Raw genomic sequence first — 24,367 nt, forward strand, 5'->3', positions numbered from 1 at the left:
CCCCCATTGTCCTATATTCTTTTAACTTAACACAGCTGATGAAATTCTTCTCTGAAAACTAGTATCAATACAGATATAAACCAATTGAAAATTTGAGGGAGGAAGTAACTCAAAGAATCGGCCGGTAAATGGTGATTAACAGCGACAGGCCATTTTGCAGTGGCCTGTCCCAGAGGCAGCTTCTACAACAATTCCTCACCAGATGGCACCAGTGAGTGTAGCTTGTGTGGACCAGGGACGTGCCAGGACATACAGGCCAAGACTACCTGTCAACTCTGTCCAGATGGCACTGTGTCACTGACTGGCAGTACACATCTACACCAATGTGAGTACAGCACTATTTTGCCCTGTGTGTCTGCTGCAAATCGTTGCTGATTTTTGGCTCAGTTTCAGGAATCTGGCATATTTCCTATGTGCAATATAACCTGTATTTACTTTAAAATTAGAAATGTAGACATGTCTGCATGAACATTTGAAAAATGTTTTAAAGAGGCCAAGGTTTTCAGGTCATGGGTAAGAGGATCTATTGATAAGTACATCTGTTATATAGAAATAAATACATAAATTGATTATGTTAAAAGAATATTTTTGTTCCCTCTGCTAACAAAGTGTTGCCGACCATCGTGTACTGAGCAACTGAAATATTCTTCGTTGATTCTGTGTTTTGGCTCAGAACTGACCTTATTCGATTGGATCTCACACGTATGTCTAGACATCCTGTAAGTCTGGTATAGTTGATTATGATTAATGGTTTGCCACACTGTAAAGGTGCCGTTTTTACACATTGATGTAATATACCTGCAGATTCAGTTTTGCAACATTTTATTTTTAATCTTATTGTATTCACGCAACGCACTCTTTACATTGTGATGACACCGATAACAGGAAACTGAGGGCCCGCGTGAAATGAAAAACAAGTAAATGTCAATTGAAAACACTACCACAACAGCTAGTTCTCCATCTGTAATGTTCAACTATATCAGTTTGTAGCCAAGTCATTAAATACAAAGAAACGTCGTAAATTTGCACACATTTGCTTTCAGTAGTACACGAGTAACAGGATGGGAGAATCTGTAAGGACGACTGACGGGACAGGTAAATTTTGTTTTTAAGTGATAATAATCTGTCAGTATAAAGATTAAAGATATTTCATTTTAGTCTCATTCATATAAAAAGAAATAAAAAATTAGAAGCAGTAATATACGGCAGTTCTATATAGAACGGCGAGAGACTGAATATCCCTTGAAATCTACGTTAGAACATTATTAATAGATCAAAATTGTTTAAAAATCTAGCAATTTAAAAAAGTTCAACACGTTTATCAATAAAAATGACAGTTAAGTAGGAGGTGGACCTCTTTCTTAATACACCCAGATTCACATAAAGGGCAGGTTCTTTCCACAATAGCTAATTTTTCATATCAAGCCGTTTTTGTTGGAAGTGAAGCAACCCCACACATCACCTTAGCAAGTACCCTTCGTTGATTATATATCTATGTATATGTAGCACCTTACGTCTTGACAGACGTGCATTCAAACGAGTGACAATTAGCCCAGGTAAAAAGTCTGCAACTGTACGCAGACTGCTTATTTAAATTTATAATAATGTGTGTGTTGTGTGCGTGCGTCTGTGTGTGTGTGTGTGAGTGTGTGAGTGTGCGTGTGTGTATGTGAGAGAGAGAGGGGGAGAGAGAAATTGTAGGGTCGCGTGTGTGTCTTTGAACATGCTTGCTTGTGAGTTGTGATTTTGCTGTGTACAATTTATTGTTATTTTCATGCAAGATGATATGTTCACTAGTAAATGTGTCTTACTAAGAGGCATGCATTCAACATTTTAGGCTATCAGTACACAGATAACTTTGACGTTACTGACGAAGTGAAAGAGCAGTTTGACAGGGATGGTTTTATTATATTGCGGTAAGGCAGTGAACAGTTTCGAAACTTTCCCCTCTTGCTTGCATGATTAACGAGTTTTCCTAAATGGAAGTTGAAATAAGTATCCAACATCAGCACCTCCCCCTGCACACCTTTTATGCTAGTGAATATTCGCATCGAACACTCGATATTTAAAATTACATTTTGTCTGATGAAAACCGAGTTTATTAACACATACGCATTGAGTGTTATTATTTGATAAATACAGAATGTGATCTTACATATATATACGGTAAAGTGTAAAGTCTGAGAAAATTCAATAAGGACAGATGACGCCATAGACAAACATGATATTGTATGCATCGACCGATGACGTTATCGCCGAAATTTTTACCAATCATGGAAAAAAGAAAAAGACACATTTGCGTCTGGTCTTGAAAGACACTTAAACCTTCTTTAACCCTCTTATGTCTTTGCGTTCAGAAATTTTTTAGACACCGAAGAGGTGGCTACTTTAAGAACGGCCCTGGAGCAAGACAAGACCCTGGAGGACAATTACTATACCAGGGACGATGGGGAGGGAAATCAGGCCAAAATGGCCAACTGGAATCACCCTGTGGATGACATAACCGGGATGATAGGGAGGAGTGACAAAGCTGCCGGTACCATGGAAAAGGTAGCTACATAGGCCTCATACTGTATAGTCTTTATCGACTGTCGTTCATTTTTCCTCGGCTGTAAAATCATGATTTCACTGCACAAATTGTTTTACCTAATACTACGCCTTATTCCTTACATTTTTGAAGGGAAAATCACAAAACGTGTTATTCAATTAATCTTACTTAGACTGCCAGGCTTCAGTATTCAGTTAAGATACTGAGATTATTTATCTCTGTGGAAATTTGTCGTCCATTTTAAGCCTATAAATTAAATTTTGTATCTTTAGTAAGCAAACAAATTCAAAAATTCCAATCTTTGATTCCAGCTTTTAGGGGGAGAGGTATATCAATATCACGCCAAAGTCGTCATGAAAGAACCATTTACAGGGGGTGCATTTGTATGGCACCAGGATTACGGGTAAATTTTTACTGGACCCCTTTTGTTATTATTTCGATACTATTTTAATAAAACATGTGTCATAGCACATTGTACAAACGTGTAGGTTGCCAAGGTGAAAATTTAAAGGGCCTACAGCCAGTATAGAATAAAGCTGCCCGGTGTCATGTGTACGGTCCGTTCTGCGTGAACCATCCGTCCTGGCCGATTGTACACGCAGCAGACGCGATATGAGCCGTTCCGTGAATGATCCATTGTAATTCACCTGTACTGTTATATTCGGCTAGTTCATTTCCTACCTCATTATACATTAAGTATGATGGGGATATTTCTAGGTAAAATCCATGTGTTACTTGATAATTTTGATAGAGAATCAGCGTCAAATTACAGTTCGACGCATGGATGAACCTACTGTGGACGGGCCGTCGTTATTCAGCTGTTGGCCTACTATTTCAGTATTGATTTTATTAGGCTAGTGTGTTTATATGGCCACCTGAGGAATATCACAGTAGAGGTGAACATCTATAAGATATGAATACTTTATGTTTGAATTTGCAGTATGTTCTCAACAGCACATGTTTATTAAAGGCTAAGAATGTATTGATGACTCTATTGAGACGGACTGTACACGCCTGAAGTCTTTCAGATTTGCCTGCGCTTTGTGCGCATGAGCAGAATGGATGGTACACGCTCCGAGCGGTACACGCCACACATTTGAGCATTAATTAGCCCCACGGTGTTTACGCACAAGCTGATGAGTCTACATTTTAGGTTTCAGTTAGAAACAGTTCCATTTAGGTCAAAATGAAGCCATAACAAAATTTAGAAAAGGCATTTGTTGTTAGATGAGTTTTGAATCACGATATCAAGAATATATTCCCATATTTTCTTCGTATTGGTGGTTATTTACTGCCCGCCCTGCTAATTGCTATTTCCAGTGATTGGTACCATTACGGCAACTTGTTTCCAAACATGGCTACTGTGTGGATTGCTGTGGACAGAGCAGACAGGACAAACGGGTGTCTACAGGTAATGAAACACGAGTTGTAGTACATGTAGCTATCATTAATATTAAAAAAATCCATCAAGGTGAATGCTGATGCCAATGTTCAATTCTATACAAAGAATGATTCAAAAGCATGAAATATTGATGTCTCTGCAGTCCTTAAAGGAAGCATAGGTTACTCCTACTTAGGCGACACCACCAGCTTCTCTTATTGTTTTTTCCTATAAAGAATGTGCATAGTGACGTCCGCTAACTTCATACACGCAAAGACAAGTACCTTTCAAAGCTATTCCTACATGTCCGCCACTGTATAGATTAGACCAAAGAGACTGTATTTAATCACCTCATCCTTTATATACGTGCAGATACTACTTGGCTCCCATCAAGCTGGGCGACTGGAGCACGTGAAAGTCGGTGAACAAGCAGGGGCTGACCCGGAACGCGTAGAACTCCTTGCCAAAACCTGCCCCTTGACCTACGTCCAGCTTGACCCTGGGGACGCTCTGATATTTCACTGTAATCTGGTCCATCGAAGTGACCAGAATCACAGCCAGAACCGCCGTTGGGCTTACCTTGTCTGCTATAACCGTGCATCCAATGACCCAGTGTATAAACATCACTATCCTAACTACACGCCCCTGATTAAGGTGGGCATAATACATTCCAATATTATCATAGTTACGTTCATTAATCTCCCATTTTTATCATTTTTATATTTGTTTGTTAAATATGCATAATGCACCACATTTTAAATTGAACTTTGCCGAATAGACCTATGGCGTCCATTTCACTATCAACTCTTTAACATTCATGTGCCCTTTATATTGTTTTGTATTATGCATTACCTTTATGGGCTACTTTTATTGTCTGCCCTTCTTTTTTAGCTGACAATAACGGAATATTTGGTCGATTTTAAATAAGCCAGTAGTCATAACATTGGCAAAATATGAAAGCCCCTTTCTCCATTTATTTGTAGGCAATTTCATTCCCCTAAACCTACTATTTATTAAAACAAAACAAAACATTACGTCAAATGCAAGTGGTCCATTATGAAATATTATAGCGATTGACGTGCCGCTTTATTTTTCATAACATATCGTTCCTTTCTTATTTCAAGGTGCCGAATAGCAGAATAAAGGAATGTGACACTAAAACATCCACCGAAGGAAAGGTTTTTTTTCAAGGACCCTCTAACATCCCGGCCTTCTAAAATAAGATGCAAAACTATAGTACCAACAATAAAATTATTTTGCAGCAGACAACAAGCGCACCCTGTGGTCAGAGAAAAACATGCAATTATTTACACAATGGGAAGTGAATGAATCTCCAAATCAAACGGCCATCTGATTTTGTCTGAAAATATATAGTAATTTAGCAGAGCACCAAATTAATTTTTTGTTTCAATTATTTTATGATTGGTGAGGAATATACTATAGCTGTAGCTCTTGTGATATTATGCTCTTTTCCTTTAATTTTTTCAATCAATTTCTTTTAATATTTAAATTTCATTTAATATTTTGCTTCTAATTTAAGCTTCATTTGGGTGAATGTCTATTGCTTATGCACTGAAAATGCTACGTTGTGCGTACTATATATTTATTTCTTGCAATATCAGAATAAGAGCATGCAATAAATACACAAATTGATTATGTGTAAAGAAAATGTGTTTCTCCCTCTTCATTCAAAGCATCTTGAATATCCTTTGCTGACGTCGGATTATGGTACAAAACCGATTTCATTTTATTAGACAACTTACTCAGAATTACCAAGGGAGTTAAGATCTCAAGAGAGAAACGTTGAAGTCATCGTTTAGTTTATTGACAACCCTGGCATTTTAAAAATGATATGTGACCAAAATTTGGCTTTCTTCGTCCCAAATGTACCCATGAAATACAGTAAAGGTGCTTAGCTTACCTATGCACCGATTCGGCCGATTTTAGCATATGCATCGAAAGGTTCACCTATTATTATTAACACCCTTGATTACGGTATTGCATGGCATAGTCGAACGCTCCTCTTTACTCGCAATTAAGACAATTGCGACGTCCTTTATCACGACTAACTGCTTTTGAAATGACATTAAAATACAAATATACCAACCGATCTTTTGGCCTATTGCCTTGGTCAGGTATTGCTAATATGATATGTAATTTTTTATATTTTGCATAATTACACCGTTGACTTAATCCCCGACAAAGGAAATTAGCAGGGCTCAGCTAGTGTATTTGTGCAATCATTTACATGTATAATATTTTAAAAAAACTTGGTCATAATAAAAATGCCACAATTTCACTGACGACGGAAATTAGTTATGCATGTATGCTTAGCTAGCGTCTTTATGCAATCATTTACATGTATAATGTATCAAACACTAATAAAAAATGCCACGATTTATGTTATTATTTTAAAAAATAATTTGAAATATTTAAAAAAATCTTGTATCGAACCTTTTAATGTATACCATTAAGATAAGAACACACACACACACACACAAACACACACACACTCTTCTATAATCCTAGAATCGATACAGGTGTATTTATTTTAGTAAAGTTCCTGATAAGATGTAAATGAAAACGTTTCTCGATAGCCAGGTCCTACAGTACACTGTATGTCTAGACATAAGCCTGGTGGCTGATCGAAATTAGCCTCAACTTTAGACATAACCGCAAATGTGTTGTTAAGTTTGTCAAACTGACAAATGCACTGTTTTTACACAATTATGTACAATGTAGATCAAGTTTTCTGTTCTGACATTTTATTTTTCAATCTTCTTGTATTCACGTAACGCGCTATTTCTACATTATGATGCCACCAATGTTAGAAAACTGAGGGCCCTTGTAACATGATAAACAAGTAAATGAAAGCTGAAAACATATCGTTGACAACATGATAAAAAATCTACCACAACTAGATTTCCATCTGCAACCTTCAACTATGTCTGTGTGTAGCCAAGTCATTTAACACAAGTGAACGTGGTTAGCTTGCATACATTTGCTTGCAGCGGTACACGAGTGAAAGGATGGGAGAGTCTGTAAGAACGACTGACGGGACAGGTAACTTTTGTTTTTTTTTTCAATGATATTGACCTGTCTATATAAAGATTCAAGATACTTTATTTCACTCTCACCCATATAAAAAGAAATGCAAAATTAGAAGCAGTAAAATATTGCAGTTTTATATAAAACTATGAGAAACTGAATAATACTTAAAGTATACGTTAAAGCATTATTATAGTTAGTTCCATAAATCGGCAGAAGGTATGGCAACTAAATAAATCGTGTCATTATTAATAGTCACAAATAAAAACTTGTTCTGATCATTAAAAAGATCAAAATTGTCTTTAAAACGCCTAGCAATATTAGTTTAACGCGTTCATCAATAAAGGACAGTAAACTAAGAAGTGGACCTCGTCCTCAATACACTTAGATTCACATATAATAGACAGGTTCTTTCCGCAATAGCTAAATTTTCATATCGAATTTCTATTCGAAATGGGGTCACCACACGCCTCACCTTAGCAGGTGCGCTTCGTTGTTTATATATATACAAGTATATTAATATATAACGTCATGACTGACGTGTATTTAAAACACTTATTGTTGGCCCAGGAACAATTGTCGGCAACTGTGCGCAGACTGCTTATTTTGATTTATTATCATAGGCATGTGTCTTTGTTAGCGAGAGAGAAAAGGCAGACTGTAGTGTCGAGTGTGTCTTTGGATGAACAGAATGGCCTATTTATTGTGATGGTGTCGTGAGGATAAGTCCACAATCCATTGTGATTTCCATGAATGATGTTGTGTTAGTAAATTTGTCTCACTGAAAGGTATGTATTTTAAATTTTAGGCTACCAATATACAGATAACTTTGCCGTTACTGACGAATTGAAAGAGCAGTTTTACAGGGATGGTTTCATTATATTGCGGTAAGGCAGTAAACAGTTTCAAAACTTTGCTCCCCTTTTTGCAAGATTAACAAGTGTTCCTCCGTAAATATAAAATGGAATAAATATCCAATATTAGCCCCCCACGCAGACCTTTAATACTAGTTAATATTTGCATCGAACGCTTAACATTTTTTAAATTAAAGTTTGTCTAATTAAAACCGATTAATTAAGACCCATACGAAAGGAGTTATTATATGATAAGAACAGAATGTGATCTTATATCCGGCAATGTGAAGTTTAATAAAATTCATGATAGCAGATGACGCCATCACCCAATGTGATATTGATCAACCAATGACCGACATTAAATACCGACATTAATTAACAATCACAGAATAGGACACATTTATAACATAATCAGTCAGACTACATATATGTGGTGTGACAGCGATGTTGCAACAATTGACTCGAATCTCGGAAGACATTGACATTCAGGCATTCATTCACTTGAACCTTTTCTAGCCCTCTTATGTCTTTGCGTTTAGGAAGTTTTTGGACACCGAAGAGGTGACTAACTTGAGAATGACCCTGGAGCAAGACAAGACCCTGGAGGACAATTACTATGTCAGGGGCGATGGGGAGGGATATCAGGCCAAAATGGCAAACTGGAATCACCCTGTGGATGACATAACCGGGATGGTAGCGAGGAGTGACAAAGCTGCCGGGACCATGGAAAAGGTATCTACAGTACATGTAGGCCTCATATCCTTTGCCGACTGCCATTGATTTTTCCTCGACTATAAAGTAATTTGACTTCACAAATTGTTTTAATTGACGCTAGCACTTATTATTCACAATTTTGTGAAAAAAAATATTAAGACTGGCTTTAGCGTTCAGTTAAGATACTGAGATTATAGGCCTACATACATATCTGTGGGAATATGTCGAGTATTTTAAACCTATAAATTAAAATTTTGTCCCTACAGTAAGCAAACGAGTTAAATAAAATTTTCCAATCCTTAATTTTAGCTTTTAGGGGGAGAGGTATATCAATATCACGCCAAAGTCGCTATGAAAGAACCATTCACAGGTGGTGCGTTTGTATGGCACCAGGATTACGGGTAAATTTCACAGGACAATGTTTTTTTACATTATTTTCACATGTTCACTGCATGCGCCATCGTTCAATGTATGATCCAGGAAGTTGTCAAAGTAAAAGTGAAGATTGTGCATCCCGTTTAGAATAACAAGGGCTGCATAAGACATTTTATGTACTGCAACACTTGCATTCACATTACCATTACAATGAGGAGGAGAGCCTGTGTGACAGGAATGGAAGTCCTACATACTGTATAGGAACCGAACTCTGTGGTCACATTAAGGTTAATGCACGTTGGGGTTAGTAGGAGTATTGCGGTTGGTATATGGGACGAATTTCACGTGTACAAAGTAATGGGGAACGGACTACGGTTCCTAGCGGACTATCATTCCTTTCAATTGCGCTGTTTCTACAAAATTACGTACAATATCAGCACGCAAAGTTTTCTGTCCCAACATTTTATTTTTCAATAGCCTCAGATTCAGGCAACGCACCACTTCTACATTATGATGGCACCGATAGGCCCGTTACATGATAAACAAGTAGCTAGCAGCTGAAAACATATTGTAAACAGCATGTCTCAACGCTTGTTATCACATTACTATTAAAAGTGTGTGAGAGCTGACTGTTTTCACTTTATAAAGAAAGAAGAAAAGATGAAACCGCGAGTTAGTTATCTCTAGTCATGTTTTTTGGCCATTGGTATTAGCCTAGTATTTGAACAAGCTGTTGAGTTGGCGCATTTGAACAAGCTGTTGAGTTGGTACACAGTGTCATTTAGGTAAATATCATGTAATAACAAAATTTAGAAAAGGCATTTTGTTTCTGATGAGATTTTACTCAAAATATAAAGAGTAAATTCTCATAATTCCTTAATACATGTATGATAGTTATTTACTGCACTTGTGATTACTGCTATTTTCCAGTTCTTGGTACCTTTACGGCAACCTGTTTCCGGACATGGCCACAGTGTGGATTGCTGTGGACAGAGCACACAAGACAAATGGATGTCTGCAGGTAATGAAGCTTGTCTTGTAAATAGACACCTTTAACTTTCACAGAATCCATTGAGGTGAATGTTGATGTCAATGTTCACATCTGTCCAAAGTGTACAAAAATGATTTAAAAGCATGAATTCAGTCTTCAGTCTGTAAAGAAACCATTGGTAACTCTTACTTAAGTAAAATATGTAGAACACATATGTGACACAGGTATTGCATATTCATTTGCCTTACATATTTAGGCGACTTATCACCGCAATTTTTCCATGCATGCAGATTCTGCCAGGTTCTCATCGAGCTGGTCGAATAGAGCACGTGAAAGTTGGTGAACAAACAGGGGCTGACCCGGAACGCGTAGAACTCCTTGCCAAAGTCTGCCCCTTGACCTACGTCCAGCTTGACCCTGGAGACGCTATGATATTTCACTGTAATCTGCTCCATCGAAGTGACCAGAATCACAGCCAAAACCGGCGTTGGGCTTACCTTGTTTGCTATAACCGTGCATCCAATGACCCAGTGTATAAACATCACTATGCTAACTACACGCCCCTGATTAAGGTGCGTATAGTACAATCAAACAATTTTTTTTCAGTTTCATTCATTAATCCACTTATCTCATTAATTTCACTATTTTATTCACTTTTAATTTTTGTTGTTTACATTTACATAATACATAACATTTAAAGTTGCACATAACTGAATAGACCCTTGGCGTCCAATTTACTATTAGCCCCTTTAACATTAATGCACGTAAGTGCGCAGGACTTTACATTGCTTTGTATAATGCATTATTTGTATGCTCTTCATTTATTGTCAGCCTTTCATCTTTAGCTGACAAAAACTGAATATTTGGTCGATTTTAAATGCGCCAGTAATCATAACATTGACAAAATATGAAAGTTCCTTTCTCCAATTATTTATGCAAGCAATTTCACTCCCGTAAACTACTGTTCCTGTCAGAAAAGGGTTTGACGTCACATGCAACAAATCCATTTCGAAGCATTAGCGATTGATGTGCCAATTTATTTCATAATAACACAATATTGTTATTCCTCATATCAAGGTGCAGAATAGCAGAATTAAGGAATGTGGCACCAAAACACCCACCGAAGGAAAACTATTTTCTCATGGACCGAAAAGAGAGCGTGACTCTGCTATAGAAGTGCTAGAGAGGAAGGCCTAAACTACAGTATAATTTAAGATTTTATTCAGACACCGATCAATTATGAGACACAATGTTACCGTATGTGCTAAATGGTTTTCATTCTGTTAACGTTCTGATGACAAAGGCATTTTTTGTTTTGAATCTTTCTTATTACATATCAGTAACATATCAGACGGTTAGGATCAAAGAGACAGTGCACTGGTGCCAGCATTCTACATACACGCGTGAATACTTTTGTAGAATCTAAATTTACTTTGAAAGAAGTAAACCTGATCTTCCCGTGATAAAAAACCCTTCCTCGTCCCAAACTGGAACTCTGAACTTCTAGTCAGACCCCATTTCCAGAGATTAGATCGACCTACTTTAGATCGACCTAACTCCCTGGGGGTTCACGCTAAATAGCTGTCAGCCGAGAGGACACGAAAGATAATTACCCCCTTACAGCTTGTAGTAGGCGGGACGGACATCTAAGCCGGATTATCTGACAGTAATCTAGTGAGACTCCCCGCGGGGATAGATCGATCTAAAAGCTCTGGGAATACAGCCTAAGTCACATTTTTGAAACACACGCTGTACAATAGACTCCGTTCAGACATAAAGTGTGAAAGTGCAATGCCCTATAGATGCATAGATGGTCATTTATATATTCTGAGAATGTCATTATGTATCAATTTCTCTTATTTTGAATGACAAAATAATGATTTTATTCATTATAATATCCAACTTTAAATGGTGTTTTAGCAATTAGAATTGCTACTTCTACATGTATCATAGACAGTTATGTCATGACTAGATAAGTTCACCCTGAAACCTCTATAAGGTAGACAATCGCATCAAACTGCCATGGGAAATGTGTCATCTTCAGCAAAATGATCGATTTTTTTGTATAGGTACACATTTATATTGAAATCTTTTGTTCAAGATGGATGTAGCTTTCTTCAGCTGGCATTTAACAACGAAATATTCCAAAAATGTAGACAAGCATGAGTAATAGTCATAAATCTACATGCAAAACTGCCAGTGCTACACTACAAGTGGTACACTGCACATGCATTAGGGTGTGAGATGTTGCATTTTAAATACATGTACGCGATAGACAATTACATATCTGAAAATGAATGAATGAAAATGATATTTTAGCAGTGTGCCACTTTATTGTTTTTGTTTTATTATAACTTTTGTGACGAAGTTATTGGCTTGTCTTCGTCATGTTACGCGGGGTAGTAAATACAACTCAGATATTATCTTTCTTATTATTTATTGAACTACTGTCCAGTTATTACCCGCGCCGCTTCCTTCATCTCTATTCCTACCTCATGCAATCTCTAGCGGCCTTCTCCCTGTTTACACTATATAAGCGCAGTTGTATAAATACCATAAGAGCATGTCAATCAACTTAAGTTACTATACTAAACACTCCCCGCTCTTATTCGCTGCATGCTGTCACTAACTGACATTACATTATCTCCCGGGGACGATATGCCTGTCCCTAGGCATATTTAAAATTAAAATATACATTAATTAAAATAAACTTTCTTAAACACTGCATTTGTCTTTTACCATAAATTCATGCAAAACAAAACTAAGTACATAGATTTTGTATTATAAACCTACGATAAGATAGAAATGCATTTGACATGAAACCCAAAATATAACTCAAAGGAAGATAGATTGACAACTCTTCAGAAAATATGGTTGTTCGTGGATGTGCATTTACATGTTGTCATGTGTGGCCCAAGAGTACAGATATTTTTATTTGTTTTCTCCGCGCAGATGTTTAAATCTGTTACTCTCTTATTATGGCTCTGACACATTTTATTATATAGTTTCTCTCTTTTGTTTGCCATATGGGATGTTCTTGGGATGCACTACGTGAGACAATTGGGTTAGCTACTCCCTGCCGAAGAAACAGCATTCACCACACAACGTTGCGACCAGCGCATCGTTGATGACGAAGTACCTGTTCAACTTCATATTTATCCACACAGTAGCGCTCTCTTTTGATGACTATAAGAGAAACAACCGTTTTATATCAAACCCAATCCACGATTAAACAAAAAACATACCGAAAAATAATTAAGTAAGAATCTTCCTTAATGCATATCAACAGTTTCACGTCATCATCTTTATAAAAGTTAAGTACACTGTTCCTATACCAATAACTGTATAGTTAAATATCAATAACTAATAACTATAAGACCGAAAAACTGAATATAGATATACTTTTCCTAAGTCGCGTGTTTAATATTCAATACACAATATTTAACATTTTCTTATAACCACATGCAATAACATATAACTCAAAGTTAACCAATAAAATCTCAAGTTCATTTCCCACAAATGAAAAGTTCCATTTGGTATGGTCCGTTACATCCTCCATTTTTGAATTTTAGCACGAAAGTTCAGTTAGCATATAATGTCAAATCCGTCCTTCTAGACAGTGCATAGCGATTGTCATCTGCCACTCATTGTATATGGATAAACGTCTTATTCGCGCACGTGTAGATAAATGTTCACAGTTTCCTGTATATCCACGAATGTCCATGTCCAGCGTTTACGAATATATCCAAAATGAATGAAGCAGAAATGCATGTCAAGAAAAACTTAACTACATATATTATAACAATCATCATCAAACTTGAATACATTCACATTTAACAGGCAAGATTTTAACATGCCATAGTATTATTCATCCAAAAGATTATGATACCAATAAAACATATATGGAACCATGCTAATAATACAATAATATGTCTAATAATAATAATACTTATGCTAATAATAAAAATAATAATAACGCAATCTGGCGTCCCAGATGCTAGTATTTATATGACGTCATGCGCACACTTTTATACCTCAACTCCAAATATTCAGTTATCCATAACCACATTGATATCCGTCACATCTTAATAATTTTATTCATCACAATATATCAAATAATATCCAAATATGGCCATTTATCCTTGCATCATTTATTCTCATTAACTTATTCGTTTCACTCGATCTTTTGATTGCCAATATAACCACATTATCAACTGACAAGATCATTTAAAGAAGATCATTGAAATGCCAGTGATTAGGACTTTAATTAAGGCAATTTGTCGAGAAACTATTCTCCAATTTTATTCTTCGCAACCCGAAAACATAATTTTATTGAAGGGACTTCCAATAAGGTAGATTAATCATAATCTTAATATTTGCTTGTCACCTTCAAAGGTGCATGTGCACTTTCGACGATGTTTGACATTGCAAGGGGGTAGTGGGCGAAACAGAAGGGGTATTCTTATGAAAAGAATTATGATTCATCATCTGAAATTACGCAGACTGTAAGTCCAGGAGCCCTAAACCGAAACAAAGTGCAATAATAATTAGTATTGCCTGAAATTAAGGTGAATGCCATTTAGGTGTCATATCCTGTAAAAGAAAATTAAAAACTCGTTATGATGGATATTAAAATTACAAGGGTAGACGAAAAACGAAAAATTCATTTGCTGCCTCGATAACCTGGAAAAAAAACTATTTTATCAATATTGATTAGTGCAACATTATGGTTCAAGTCAACAACAAATTATTTCCAAATGCAGTTTTCCGTCTTGTCACGAATTTTTAACAGTGAAGTGAGATACCTCAGCTGTTGGAATCTCTTCAAACATTCCGCAACCTGTATAAATTCTTAAGGTCAATAGATGCATAAAATGTAAACGGAAATTAATTTACTCAATAAACATAAGACGTATCAAAAGATGGATAATGTTTACATTTATCTAAATTAGCAGGTATCGGAAAATATAAGACATACAAAATATATTCACCAAACAAATTTTACGTGTTGTTTTATAACAAGTCTACAACCAATTCGAATTATTTCTTTAATCAATACTCACACTTACTTACGTGAATCTTTTTCGGAATCTGAGGGAAAATGAGGGACAACCATATCGCCGTTGAACTCCTAATAGTATTGTCCTAGAAAACACTTAGCGTACATGTTTAAAAACAAACGTCAAAGGCATTGAAATTTAAGAGCATCTTTTAATAATTTCCATAAAAAATATTAATGACATTACTTTAAGATAGTCTCTTTACAAATATCTTAATTCTATCCAATTAGAATTCAACTTCTTCACGTTTGCTACTCCCATCTTACTGTCTGTTTTAAACAGGCGTGTTCTATTTCATTGACACACGACTTAGTATATTTTCTTCCTTTCCTTTACTCTTATGTTATTCACTTTAATGTCGCCTCGTTTAATTTTTAATTGGATCCCTAATATTCTAACCAAAAGGGAATCCATTTCCACTAAATAAGATACTGTGCTTCAACTTTTTATCTGACGCGACCTCGTAAGGCTTCTACTTTAAATAATTCATCAGTGGTCTGGGACAAATTTGCTTGTCCTGCAGTCTCATTTCCTCGTTTTTCTTCATTTTTTTATTTTTTCTTACTCTCTTTGTTTATGGGCAAAGTTAGCAACGAACCCTGGAGTTATTTTGGAGGAACTTTCCTTGTCAAACATTCAACACAAGAACGAACATAATGACATCTGTAAATGACCTTTTCCAAAAAATACTTCGTGTGCGTAATGGTAACTACGTGTTCTAAATAACCTTATGACCGATTGCATTGTCGTGTAAACTAGACAAAACTTTGTACTCTAACTTGTCTGAAAAACAAGTTGCAAAGAACCTCCTGGGTGGGGTGATTTTCTGCCATCAATTATCACGTTATCTCCTATCTCTAACAACAAGAAGCCGAGCGACTTTGCAACTAAGTAGAAGTTCGTCTAATGTCAAGTATGTGATAATTGACGCAAAATTCTTATCTTTACGCTGGAGTTTTTAAAACAATTGCTCTTTAAAACAAATGCCTCGCAATCTTGACATTTTGACAACGTCATATTTTTGTCACCTTTCTCTAACTGTTAAAAGCATTCCAGACCTTGAAATTCATAGCCACTCTGTTTTAATTTAAAGTAAAGTACTTGTGTCTAACATATGTATTCTGTTCAAACATGCATCATTAAAAAAACTGTGCAGGGTCATTATGCTTTTCTAAGTCTTATTCTTCAACGTTTCCCTCATGGTAAGGGCGGCGGCTAATCGCGTCTACATTCGCGAGGTGTTTACCTTTACTCTGCTTAATTGAAATCTGTTAGGGGATAAATTCAATAACCAATAATTCACTACTTCTAGAAATTCGATTACATTCAAATGGGCATGGAATTTTGGCACTGCCTTACACTTTGTCAACGCGAATATCAGTTACTGAAACTATATACCCTTAATACCTGACCTCTTCTCGCGCAATGAAACTATTCAGATAATGCTAAGTTTGCATTACTCAGCCTTCGTAAAACTATGTTTACCTCACTAAGGCAATATTTGAAATTGTGGCTGGCTACCATAAATTCATCTATATATCGCAAAAAGCATTTTCTAAAATAATCGTTTAAAGCAATTGTCTTGTGTTCGCCTGCTTATTTTTGTCCGGTGATCGTTCTCTCTCTTTCCGACAAGACTCATGATGTCAAACATCTATGTTTATATTTTGCATCCTCCACCATTTGTGACGAAGTTATTGGCTTGTCTTCGTCATGTTACGCGAGGTAGCAAATACAACTCAGATATTATCTTTCTTATTATTTATTGAACTACTGTCCAGTTATTACCCGCGCCACTTCCTTCATCTCTATTCCTACCTCATGCAATCTCTAGCGGCCTTCTCCCTGTTTACACTAAGCGCAGTTGTATAAATACCATAAGAGCATGTCAATCAACTTAAGTTACTCTACTAAACACTCCCCGCTCTTATTCGCTGCATGCTGTCACTAACTGACATTACACTTTTTATAATACGCAAATTACACTATCCTTGTAATATAATGCACTTTCCTCATTGAATATTTTGCTTATTATTTAAGCTTTATTTTATTTTAATTTTTCTATTGTCTAAGCACTCTAGAATGCTACCATGTGCGTATTTTAAGTTTATTCCTTGGAGTACAAAAAATACATAAATTGATTATGTTAAAAGAAAATATTTTTGTTCCCACAAATATATTTTTATTATTAACTATAACAAATATTTTTGTTATAGTTGATTATGAGTGTAAAAACATAATTTGAAATGTCTTATTTGGCTTGTCACACTGTAAATTTGTGTTTTTACACATTGATCTAAAATACCAGCAGATTCAGTTGCCTGTTTTCCAACTTTTTATTTATTAAATCTTATTGTATTCACACAACGTACTCTTTTTACATTGTGATGACACCGATGATAGGAAACTGAGGGCCCGTGTAAAATGAATAAAAAGTAAATTTCAATTGAAAATAAATTGTAAACAACATGATAAAAACACTACTGCAACAGCTAGATCTCCAACTGTAACCTTCAACTATGTTAGGGACCATTCAGATTAAGAAGAGCCAAGTGCTAGTAAGTTCGCGACCTAAATATGGCGGACCTACATGAAATGAAGACCGCTTAATCCTGCAATGGTCTATCCGCCACTCCCACGCCTCCCCACGCGTCGTCCCTGTAGTGCACAGTTATTAAATCTCAGCTCAATTTAACCGGTCGAGGGACAACGCGTGGGGAGGCGTGTAAGAGGCGGAGAGACTCTTCTCGATGTGAATGCTCTCCATCACAGGATTAAGTGGTCTTTCTTTCATGTAGGTCCGCCATATTTAGGTCCCAGCCTTACTAGCACTTGGCTCTTCTCAATATTAATGGTCCCTTACTTTGTAGCCAAACCATTTAATACAAGGAAACGTGGTAAACATTTGCACACATTTGCTGGCAGTAGTACACGAGTAACAGAATGGGAGAATCTGTAAGGACGACTGACGGGACAGGTAACTTTTGTTTTTAAGTGATAATGACCTGTCAATATAAAGATTCAAGATATTTTATTTTAGTCTCACTCATGTAAAAAGAAATAAAAAATTAGAAGCAGTTAACTATGGCAGTTCTATATAGAACGGTGAGAGACTGAATATCCCTTGAAATATACGTTATTTAGAGCATTATTTATAGATAACTATTTATCTCTCCTTAATTCTAAAATGGGCATCAACTCTTGGCAACTAAATTAACCATGTTATCATTACTAATCATAAATAAAAAGTTGTTCTGATCATTTAAAAGATCAAAAAAGCAATTTTAAATAAAATTCAACACGTTTATCAGTAAAAAATGACAGTTACGTAGAAGGTGGACCTCTTCCTTAATACACCCAAATTCACATAAAGGGCATGTTCTTTCCACAATAGCTAATTTTTCATATCAATCAGTTTTTATTGGAAGTGAAGCAACCCCACACATCATCTTAGCAAGTACCCTTCGTTGATTATATATCTAAGTATATGTAGCACCTTACGTCGTGACAGACGTGCATTCAAACCAGTGACAGTTAGCACATTTACAAATGTCTGCAACTGTACGCAAACTGTTTATTTAAATTTATTATAGTGTGTGTATGTGTGTGTGTGTGTGTGAGAGAGAGAGAGAGAGAGAGAGAGAGAGAGAAGGGGGAGAAACTGTAGGATCGCGTGTGTCTCTGAACATGCTTGCTTGCGTGTTGTGATTTCTCTGTGAAGATAAGTGTAAAATCTGTTGTTATCTCTATGCATGATGATATGTTCACTAGTAAATGTGTCTTACTAAGAGACATGCATTCAAAATTTTAGGCTATCAGTATACAGATAACTTTGACGTTACTGACGAAGTGAAAGAGCAGTTTGACAGGGATGGTTTTATTATATTGCGGTAAGGCAATGAACAGTTTCGAAACTTTCCCCTCTTCCTTGCATGATTAACGAGTTTTCCTAAATGGAAGTTGAAATAACTATCCAACATCAGCACCTCCCCCTGCACACATTTTATGCTAGTGAATATTCGCATCGAACATTTCGATATTTAAAATTACATGTTGTCTGATGTAAACCGAGTTTATTAACACACATACGCACTGCGTGTTATTATTTGATAAATACAGAATGTAATCTTACATATATATCCGGTAAAGTGAAGGCTGATAAAATTCATAATGACAGATGACGCCATCGCCAAACATGATATTGTATGCATCGTTATGCATGATAACGTTATCGCCGAATTTTTTTGTACCAATCACGGAAAAAAAGACACATTTGCGTCTGATCTTGAAAGACATTGACATTCAGGCAGCACTTGAACCTCTTTAACTCAATTATGTCTTTGCATTCAGGAATTTTTTAGACACCGAAGAGGTGGCTACTTTAAGAACGACCCTGGAGCAAGACAAGACCCTGGAGGACAATTACTATACCAGGGACGATGGGGAAGGTAATCAGTCCAAAATGGCCACCTGGAAGCACCCTGTGGATGACATAACCGGGATGATTGGGAGGAGTGATAAAGCTGCCGGTACCGTGGAAAAGGTAGCTACATAGGCCTCTTAGCCTTTGTCGACTGTCGTTCATTTTTCCTCTGATGTTAAATCATTATTTCACTGCATAAATTGTTTTACCTAATACATGTACCAGGCCTTAGTCTTTACATTTTTGAAGGAAAATTCACAAAGTGTGTTATTCAATTAATCTTATTTAGACTGCCAGGCTTCAATATTCAGTTAAGATACTGAGATTATCAATCTCTGTGGAAATTTGGCGTCCATAAAGCCTATCAATTAAATTTTGTATATTCGGTAAGCAAACAAATAAAAAATTCCAAACTTTGATTCCAGATTTTAGGGGGAGAGGTTTATCAATATCACGCCAAAGTCGTCATGAAAGAACCGTTCACAGGGGGTGCATTTGTATGGCACCAGGATTACGGGTAAAAATTTACAGGACCCTATTTGTTATTATTTTGATACTATTTTGATATAACATGTGTCATCGCACATTGCACAAACCTGTACGTTGCCAAGGTAAAAATTTAAAGAGCGTACAGCCAGTATAGACTACAGCTGTCCAGTAACGACCTTTACGTACTGCATCACTCGCATTCGCATTACTATCACAAAGAGGAGGCTGCGTATATCTTTTCAAAGAAAGCAAAGACATACTGCAAGTTAGTTCTCTCTGGTTATGCATTTTGACCATTGAGCATTAGCTGATCATTAGCTGCACAAGCTGTTGAGTCGACATTTTAGGTTTCAGTTAGAAACAGTACCATTTAGGTCAAAATGATGCCATAACAAAATTTAGAAAAGGCATTTGCTGTTAGAGGAGTTTTTAATCCTGCTAATTGCTATTTCCAGTGATTGGTACCATTACGGCAACTTGTTTCCAGACATGGCTACTGTGTGGATTGCTGTGGACAGAGCAGACAGGACAAACGGGTGTCTGCAGGTAATGAAACACGAGTTGTATGTACATGTAGATATCATTAATATTCTCAGAATCCATCAAGGTGAATGCTGATGCCAATGTTCAATTCTATACAAAGAATGATTCAAAAGCATGGAATATTGATGTCTCTGCAGTCCGTAAAGGAAGCAAAGGTTACTCCTACTTTTGGTAAAAAATTTAGAACATGGTGTGAATTAGCAACACTTATATTGCATATTTATTTCCCGTTCATATTTAGGTGACACCACCAGCTACTCTTATTGTTTTTTCCTATAAAGAATGTGCATATAGTGACGTCCGCTAACTTCATACACGCAAAGACAAGTACCTTTCAAACCTATTCCTACATGTCCTCCACTGTATATATTACACCAAAGAGACTATATTTAATCACCACATCCTTTATATACATGCAGATACTACTTGGCTCCCATCAAGCTGGGCGACTGGAGCAGGTGAAAGTCGGTGAACAAACAGGGGCTGACCCGGAACGCGTAGAACTCCTTGCCAAACTCTGCCCCTTGACCTACGTCCAGCTTGACCCTGGAGACGCTCTGTTTTTCCACTGCAATCTGCTCCATCGAAGTGACCAGAATCACAGCCAGAACCGCCGTTGGGCTTACCTTGTCTGCTATAACCGTGCATCCAATGACCCAGTGTATAAACATCACCATCCTAACTACACGCCCCTGATTAAGGTGGGCATAGTACAATCAAACGTTTTTTTTTTTTTCAGTTTCATTCATTTTAATGATTAAAATCTCACCATTTCACTATTTTATTCACTTTTTTATTTGTTGGTTCTGCCTTTCTTCTTTAGCTGACAATAACTGATTTTATGATTTTGGTATATTTTAAATTCGCCAGTAATCACAACATTGACAAAATATGAAGGTTCCTTTCTCCATTTATTTATGCAAGCAATTTCACTCTCGTAAACTACTGTACTGTTCCTGTCAGAAAAGTGTTTGACGTAAAATGCAACAAATCCATTACGAAGAATTAGCAATTGATGTGCAATTAGCAATTTATTTCATAATAACATAATATTGTTATTGCTTATGTCAAGGTACAGAATAGCAGAATTAAGGAATGTGGCATCAAAACACCCACTGAAGGAAAACTATTTTTTCATGGACCGAAAAGAGAGCGTGACCCTGCTATGGAAGTGCTAGAGAGGAAGGCCTAAACAGCCTAAACTTCAGTATATTTTAATACTTTATTCAGACATCGATTAATTATGAGACACAATGTTACCATATGTGCTAAATGGTTTTCATTTTATTAACGTTCTGATGACAAAGACATTTTTTGTTTTGAATCTTTCTTATTACATATCAGTAACATATCAGACGGTTAGGATCAAAGAGACAGTGCACTGGTGCCAGCATTTTACATACACACGTGAATACTTTTGTTGAATCTAAATTTACTTTGAAAGAAGTAAACCTGATCCTCCCGTGATAAACACCCCTTCCTCGTCCCAACCTGGAACTCTGAACTAGTACACACGATGTACTATAAAAAATGTGCCCAATCTGAACCGTAGGTTAAATGTTTTTATCTAAGGGCTCGTGCATCATAGTTGGGAGGAACTTTCAACAAACAGTTATGATCAGGGATCTACTTACAAAACGGTTATTGCTTTACTACATATAGTAAGGTTATATACTCTACTTATACTTGTATGATCCCGCTGATATAAATGGCTACTAAAATATTGTAAACGAGTCAGCGATACAATACTTTTGTATAAGACTACTAGCACACTCTATGAGCAGAGAGTAACATGTATGCAAGATGTCCGATTGAAATATACATGTTTATTCTGATTTTGTTTCAAAATATATAGTATTTTAGCAAAGCACCACATAACTTTTCTTGTTACAATTATTTTTTGAAACGTTAAGGAGTCCACTACATCTGCAGCCCTTGTGATATTATGCTTTTTTCCTTTTTTTATTTCACTAAATGTGCTTCATTAAATATTTTGCTTCTAATTTAAGCTTCTTTTAGTTGATTTTTCTATTTCGGATGTACTTTAAAATACCACGTTTAGCTTAATTTAAGTTTATTCGTTGGGGAATCTATCATACAGCAATGAATACGTGAACTGATTATGTTTAAATAAAATGTTTTTGTTCTCGCTGCTTACATTAAGGCAACCTGTACAGCAGGAACAATATTTTTTGTTGACACCCCGGGTTTCACTACGAACCTGGCTTCATTTGATCAGACAATTCACATCAGAATTATAGTGGGCAACATATAACATCATAAGTTTGTTTGACGTGATTGGACGCCCCTCTTCACTCACAGTTAAGTCCATTTCAACCTCCTTTATTACGACCAACTGTTTTTAAAATAACATAAAAATAAATACGGTGACTGAGCTTATTAACTCCTTCAGGTATTACTGTTATAAAATTGATTTTTCTTTTTTAGCAAAATTGATTCGAGTAAGCAATAAGCCAAAGGCTCAGCTAGTCAATTTATGCAACCATTTATATTCTATTTAACAGTTGGTCATACTAAAAGATACCACAATTTATGTTATTATTAATTCTCGAAACGAATCTTATAATGAATACGATATACATGTAATTAAGGTAACCCCGAACACACACTCACGCACGCAGGCAGGCAGATACACACACACACACACACACATACACGCAGGCACACACACACACACACACACACACACACACACACCTATTTCAATAAATGGTGCATACAGAACTAGTACCGATACAGGTGTACAGTAAGAAAACAAACCTTCATAACAGAAGTCATCCCTCTGTCTAAGCATACATGTATGGTGGTAAGTTGATAGAAATTAATCTACAACTGTAAATAAAACCGCGAACGCGTTGAGTTTGTCAAAATGACAAAAGCACCGTTTTAAACAATCATTTACAATACCAGAAGATTTTATGTCTTCTGTTCCAACGTTTTATTTTTCAATCTCCTTGCATTCACGCAACGCACTACTTGTACATTGTAATAAAAATTATGGTAAAAAAATTCAGCACCCACATAACATGATAAACATGTAAATGGCAGAGAGACAGACAAGACAGAAGGATGTCTGCAGGTAATGAAACACAAGTTCTAATGTGACGAGCATTCACTAAATCCATCAAGATGGGTGTTGATACCAATGCTCATTTCTGTACAAAGTGTACGGAGAGCAATTAAAATCTTTGAAATCTTGATGGTTTCTGTGTAATCCCTAAAGGAACCATTGTATCCAATTGTGTTTCTGTAGAAAATGTGTAAAAGTTATTGCATGTTAATTTGCTGAAATTTATAGGACACGTCTAGTTTGTTCCTTTTGTGTGTGTGTGTACAGAAACTGCATGGTGATGTACCCTAATTTCATGTATATATTGCTAAAGGCGAGTCAGAAAAATACATCGTCAATCCATTTCTACCAGGGAAACCATGTGTCCGGTCTTGCGTAGTTTACGGTAAAAAGTCTTATCACGCAATTTTTCCAAACATGCAGATACTGCCATCGTGCTGGACGAGTAAAACACGTGAAAGTCGGTGACCAAGTAGGGGCCGGTCTGGAACGCTCAGAGTTCCTGACCAAAGTCTGCCCCTTGACACACGTCCAGCTTGACCCTGGAGACGCCCTGTTATTCCACTGCAACCTGCTTCATCGAAGTGACCAGAATCACAGCCAGAACCGCCGTTGTGCTTATCTTGTCTGCTATATCCGTGCATCCAATGTCCCAGTGTATAAACATCACTATCCCAACTACACGCCCCTGATTAAGGTGGGTATAATACATTCCAATATTATCATAGTTACGTTCATTTATCTCTCATTTGTCTCCGTTGTGCTTATCTTGTCTGCTATATCCGTGCATCCAATGTCCCAGTGTATAAACATCACTATCCCAACTACACGCCCCTGATTAAGGTGGGTA

At 36.5% G+C, this 24,367-nt stretch overlaps 3 protein-coding genes across 3 annotated transcripts; all 3 read left to right on the top strand.

Moving 5' to 3' along the window:
• The first annotated feature begins 990 nt into the window (after positions 1-990).
• Positions 991-6,235, top strand: LOC106163705 (uncharacterized). The gene is made up of 7 exons (XM_013541368.2): positions 991-1,095; positions 1,838-1,916; positions 2,358-2,550; positions 2,860-2,951; positions 3,869-3,959; positions 4,302-4,583; positions 5,054-6,235. Exons 1-7 carry the CDS (start codon positions 1,062-1,064, stop codon positions 5,144-5,146), a joined length of 864 nt encoding a protein of 287 aa, XP_013396822.2. The 5' UTR covers positions 991-1,061; the 3' UTR covers positions 5,147-6,235.
• Positions 6,236-6,958: 723 nt separating this feature from the next.
• LOC106163707 (uncharacterized) lies at positions 6,959-11,794 on the top strand. Its single transcript, XM_087011478.1, has 7 exons — positions 6,959-6,992; positions 7,786-7,864; positions 8,371-8,563; positions 8,855-8,946; positions 9,851-9,941; positions 10,202-10,483; positions 10,989-11,794. The coding sequence occupies exons 1-7, from the start codon at positions 6,959-6,961 to the stop codon at positions 11,106-11,108; spliced, it is 891 nt and encodes a 296-aa protein (XP_086867604.1). The 3' UTR covers positions 11,109-11,794.
• A 6,090-nt stretch (positions 11,795-17,884) lies between these two features.
• LOC106163708 (uncharacterized) lies at positions 17,885-22,360 on the top strand. The gene is made up of 7 exons (XM_087012173.1): positions 17,885-17,948; positions 18,783-18,861; positions 19,322-19,514; positions 19,820-19,911; positions 20,339-20,429; positions 20,846-21,127; positions 21,499-22,360. Exons 1-7 carry the CDS (start codon positions 17,915-17,917, stop codon positions 21,616-21,618), a joined length of 891 nt encoding a protein of 296 aa, XP_086868299.1. The 5' UTR covers positions 17,885-17,914; the 3' UTR covers positions 21,619-22,360.
• Positions 22,361-24,367: the final 2,007 nt, after the last annotated feature.

The sequence above is a fragment of the Lingula anatina genome, chromosome 4 (assembly GCF_051362555.1).
Source record: "Lingula anatina isolate TDL-2025a chromosome 4, LinAna3.0, whole genome shotgun sequence".
Lineage (NCBI taxonomy): Eukaryota > Metazoa > Brachiopoda > Lingulata > Lingulida > Lingulidae > Lingula > Lingula anatina.

Coding starts and splice junctions, on each gene's coding strand:
- LOC106163708 (XM_087012173.1), top strand. CDS start 17,915: ATGGGAGAATCTGTAAGGACGACTGACGGGACAG. Junction 18,862..19,321: donor GATGGTTTTATTATATTGCG/GTAAGGCAATGA, acceptor CTTTGCATTCAG/GAATTTTTTAGACACCGAAG. Junction 21,128..21,498: donor ACTACACGCCCCTGATTAAG/GTGGGCATAGTA, acceptor GCTTATGTCAAG/GTACAGAATAGCAGAATTAA.
- LOC106163707 (XM_087011478.1), top strand. CDS start 6,959: ATGGGAGAGTCTGTAAGAACGACTGACGGGACAG. Junction 8,564..8,854: donor CTGCCGGGACCATGGAAAAG/GTATCTACAGTA, acceptor CCTTAATTTTAG/CTTTTAGGGGGAGAGGTATA. Junction 8,947..9,850: donor GTATGGCACCAGGATTACGG/GTAAATTTCACA, acceptor GCTATTTTCCAG/TTCTTGGTACCTTTACGGCA.
- LOC106163705 (XM_013541368.2), top strand. CDS start 1,062: ATGGGAGAATCTGTAAGGACGACTGACGGGACAG. Junction 2,551..2,859: donor CTGCCGGTACCATGGAAAAG/GTAGCTACATAG, acceptor CTTTGATTCCAG/CTTTTAGGGGGAGAGGTATA. Junction 3,960..4,301: donor GGACAAACGGGTGTCTACAG/GTAATGAAACAC, acceptor ATATACGTGCAG/ATACTACTTGGCTCCCATCA.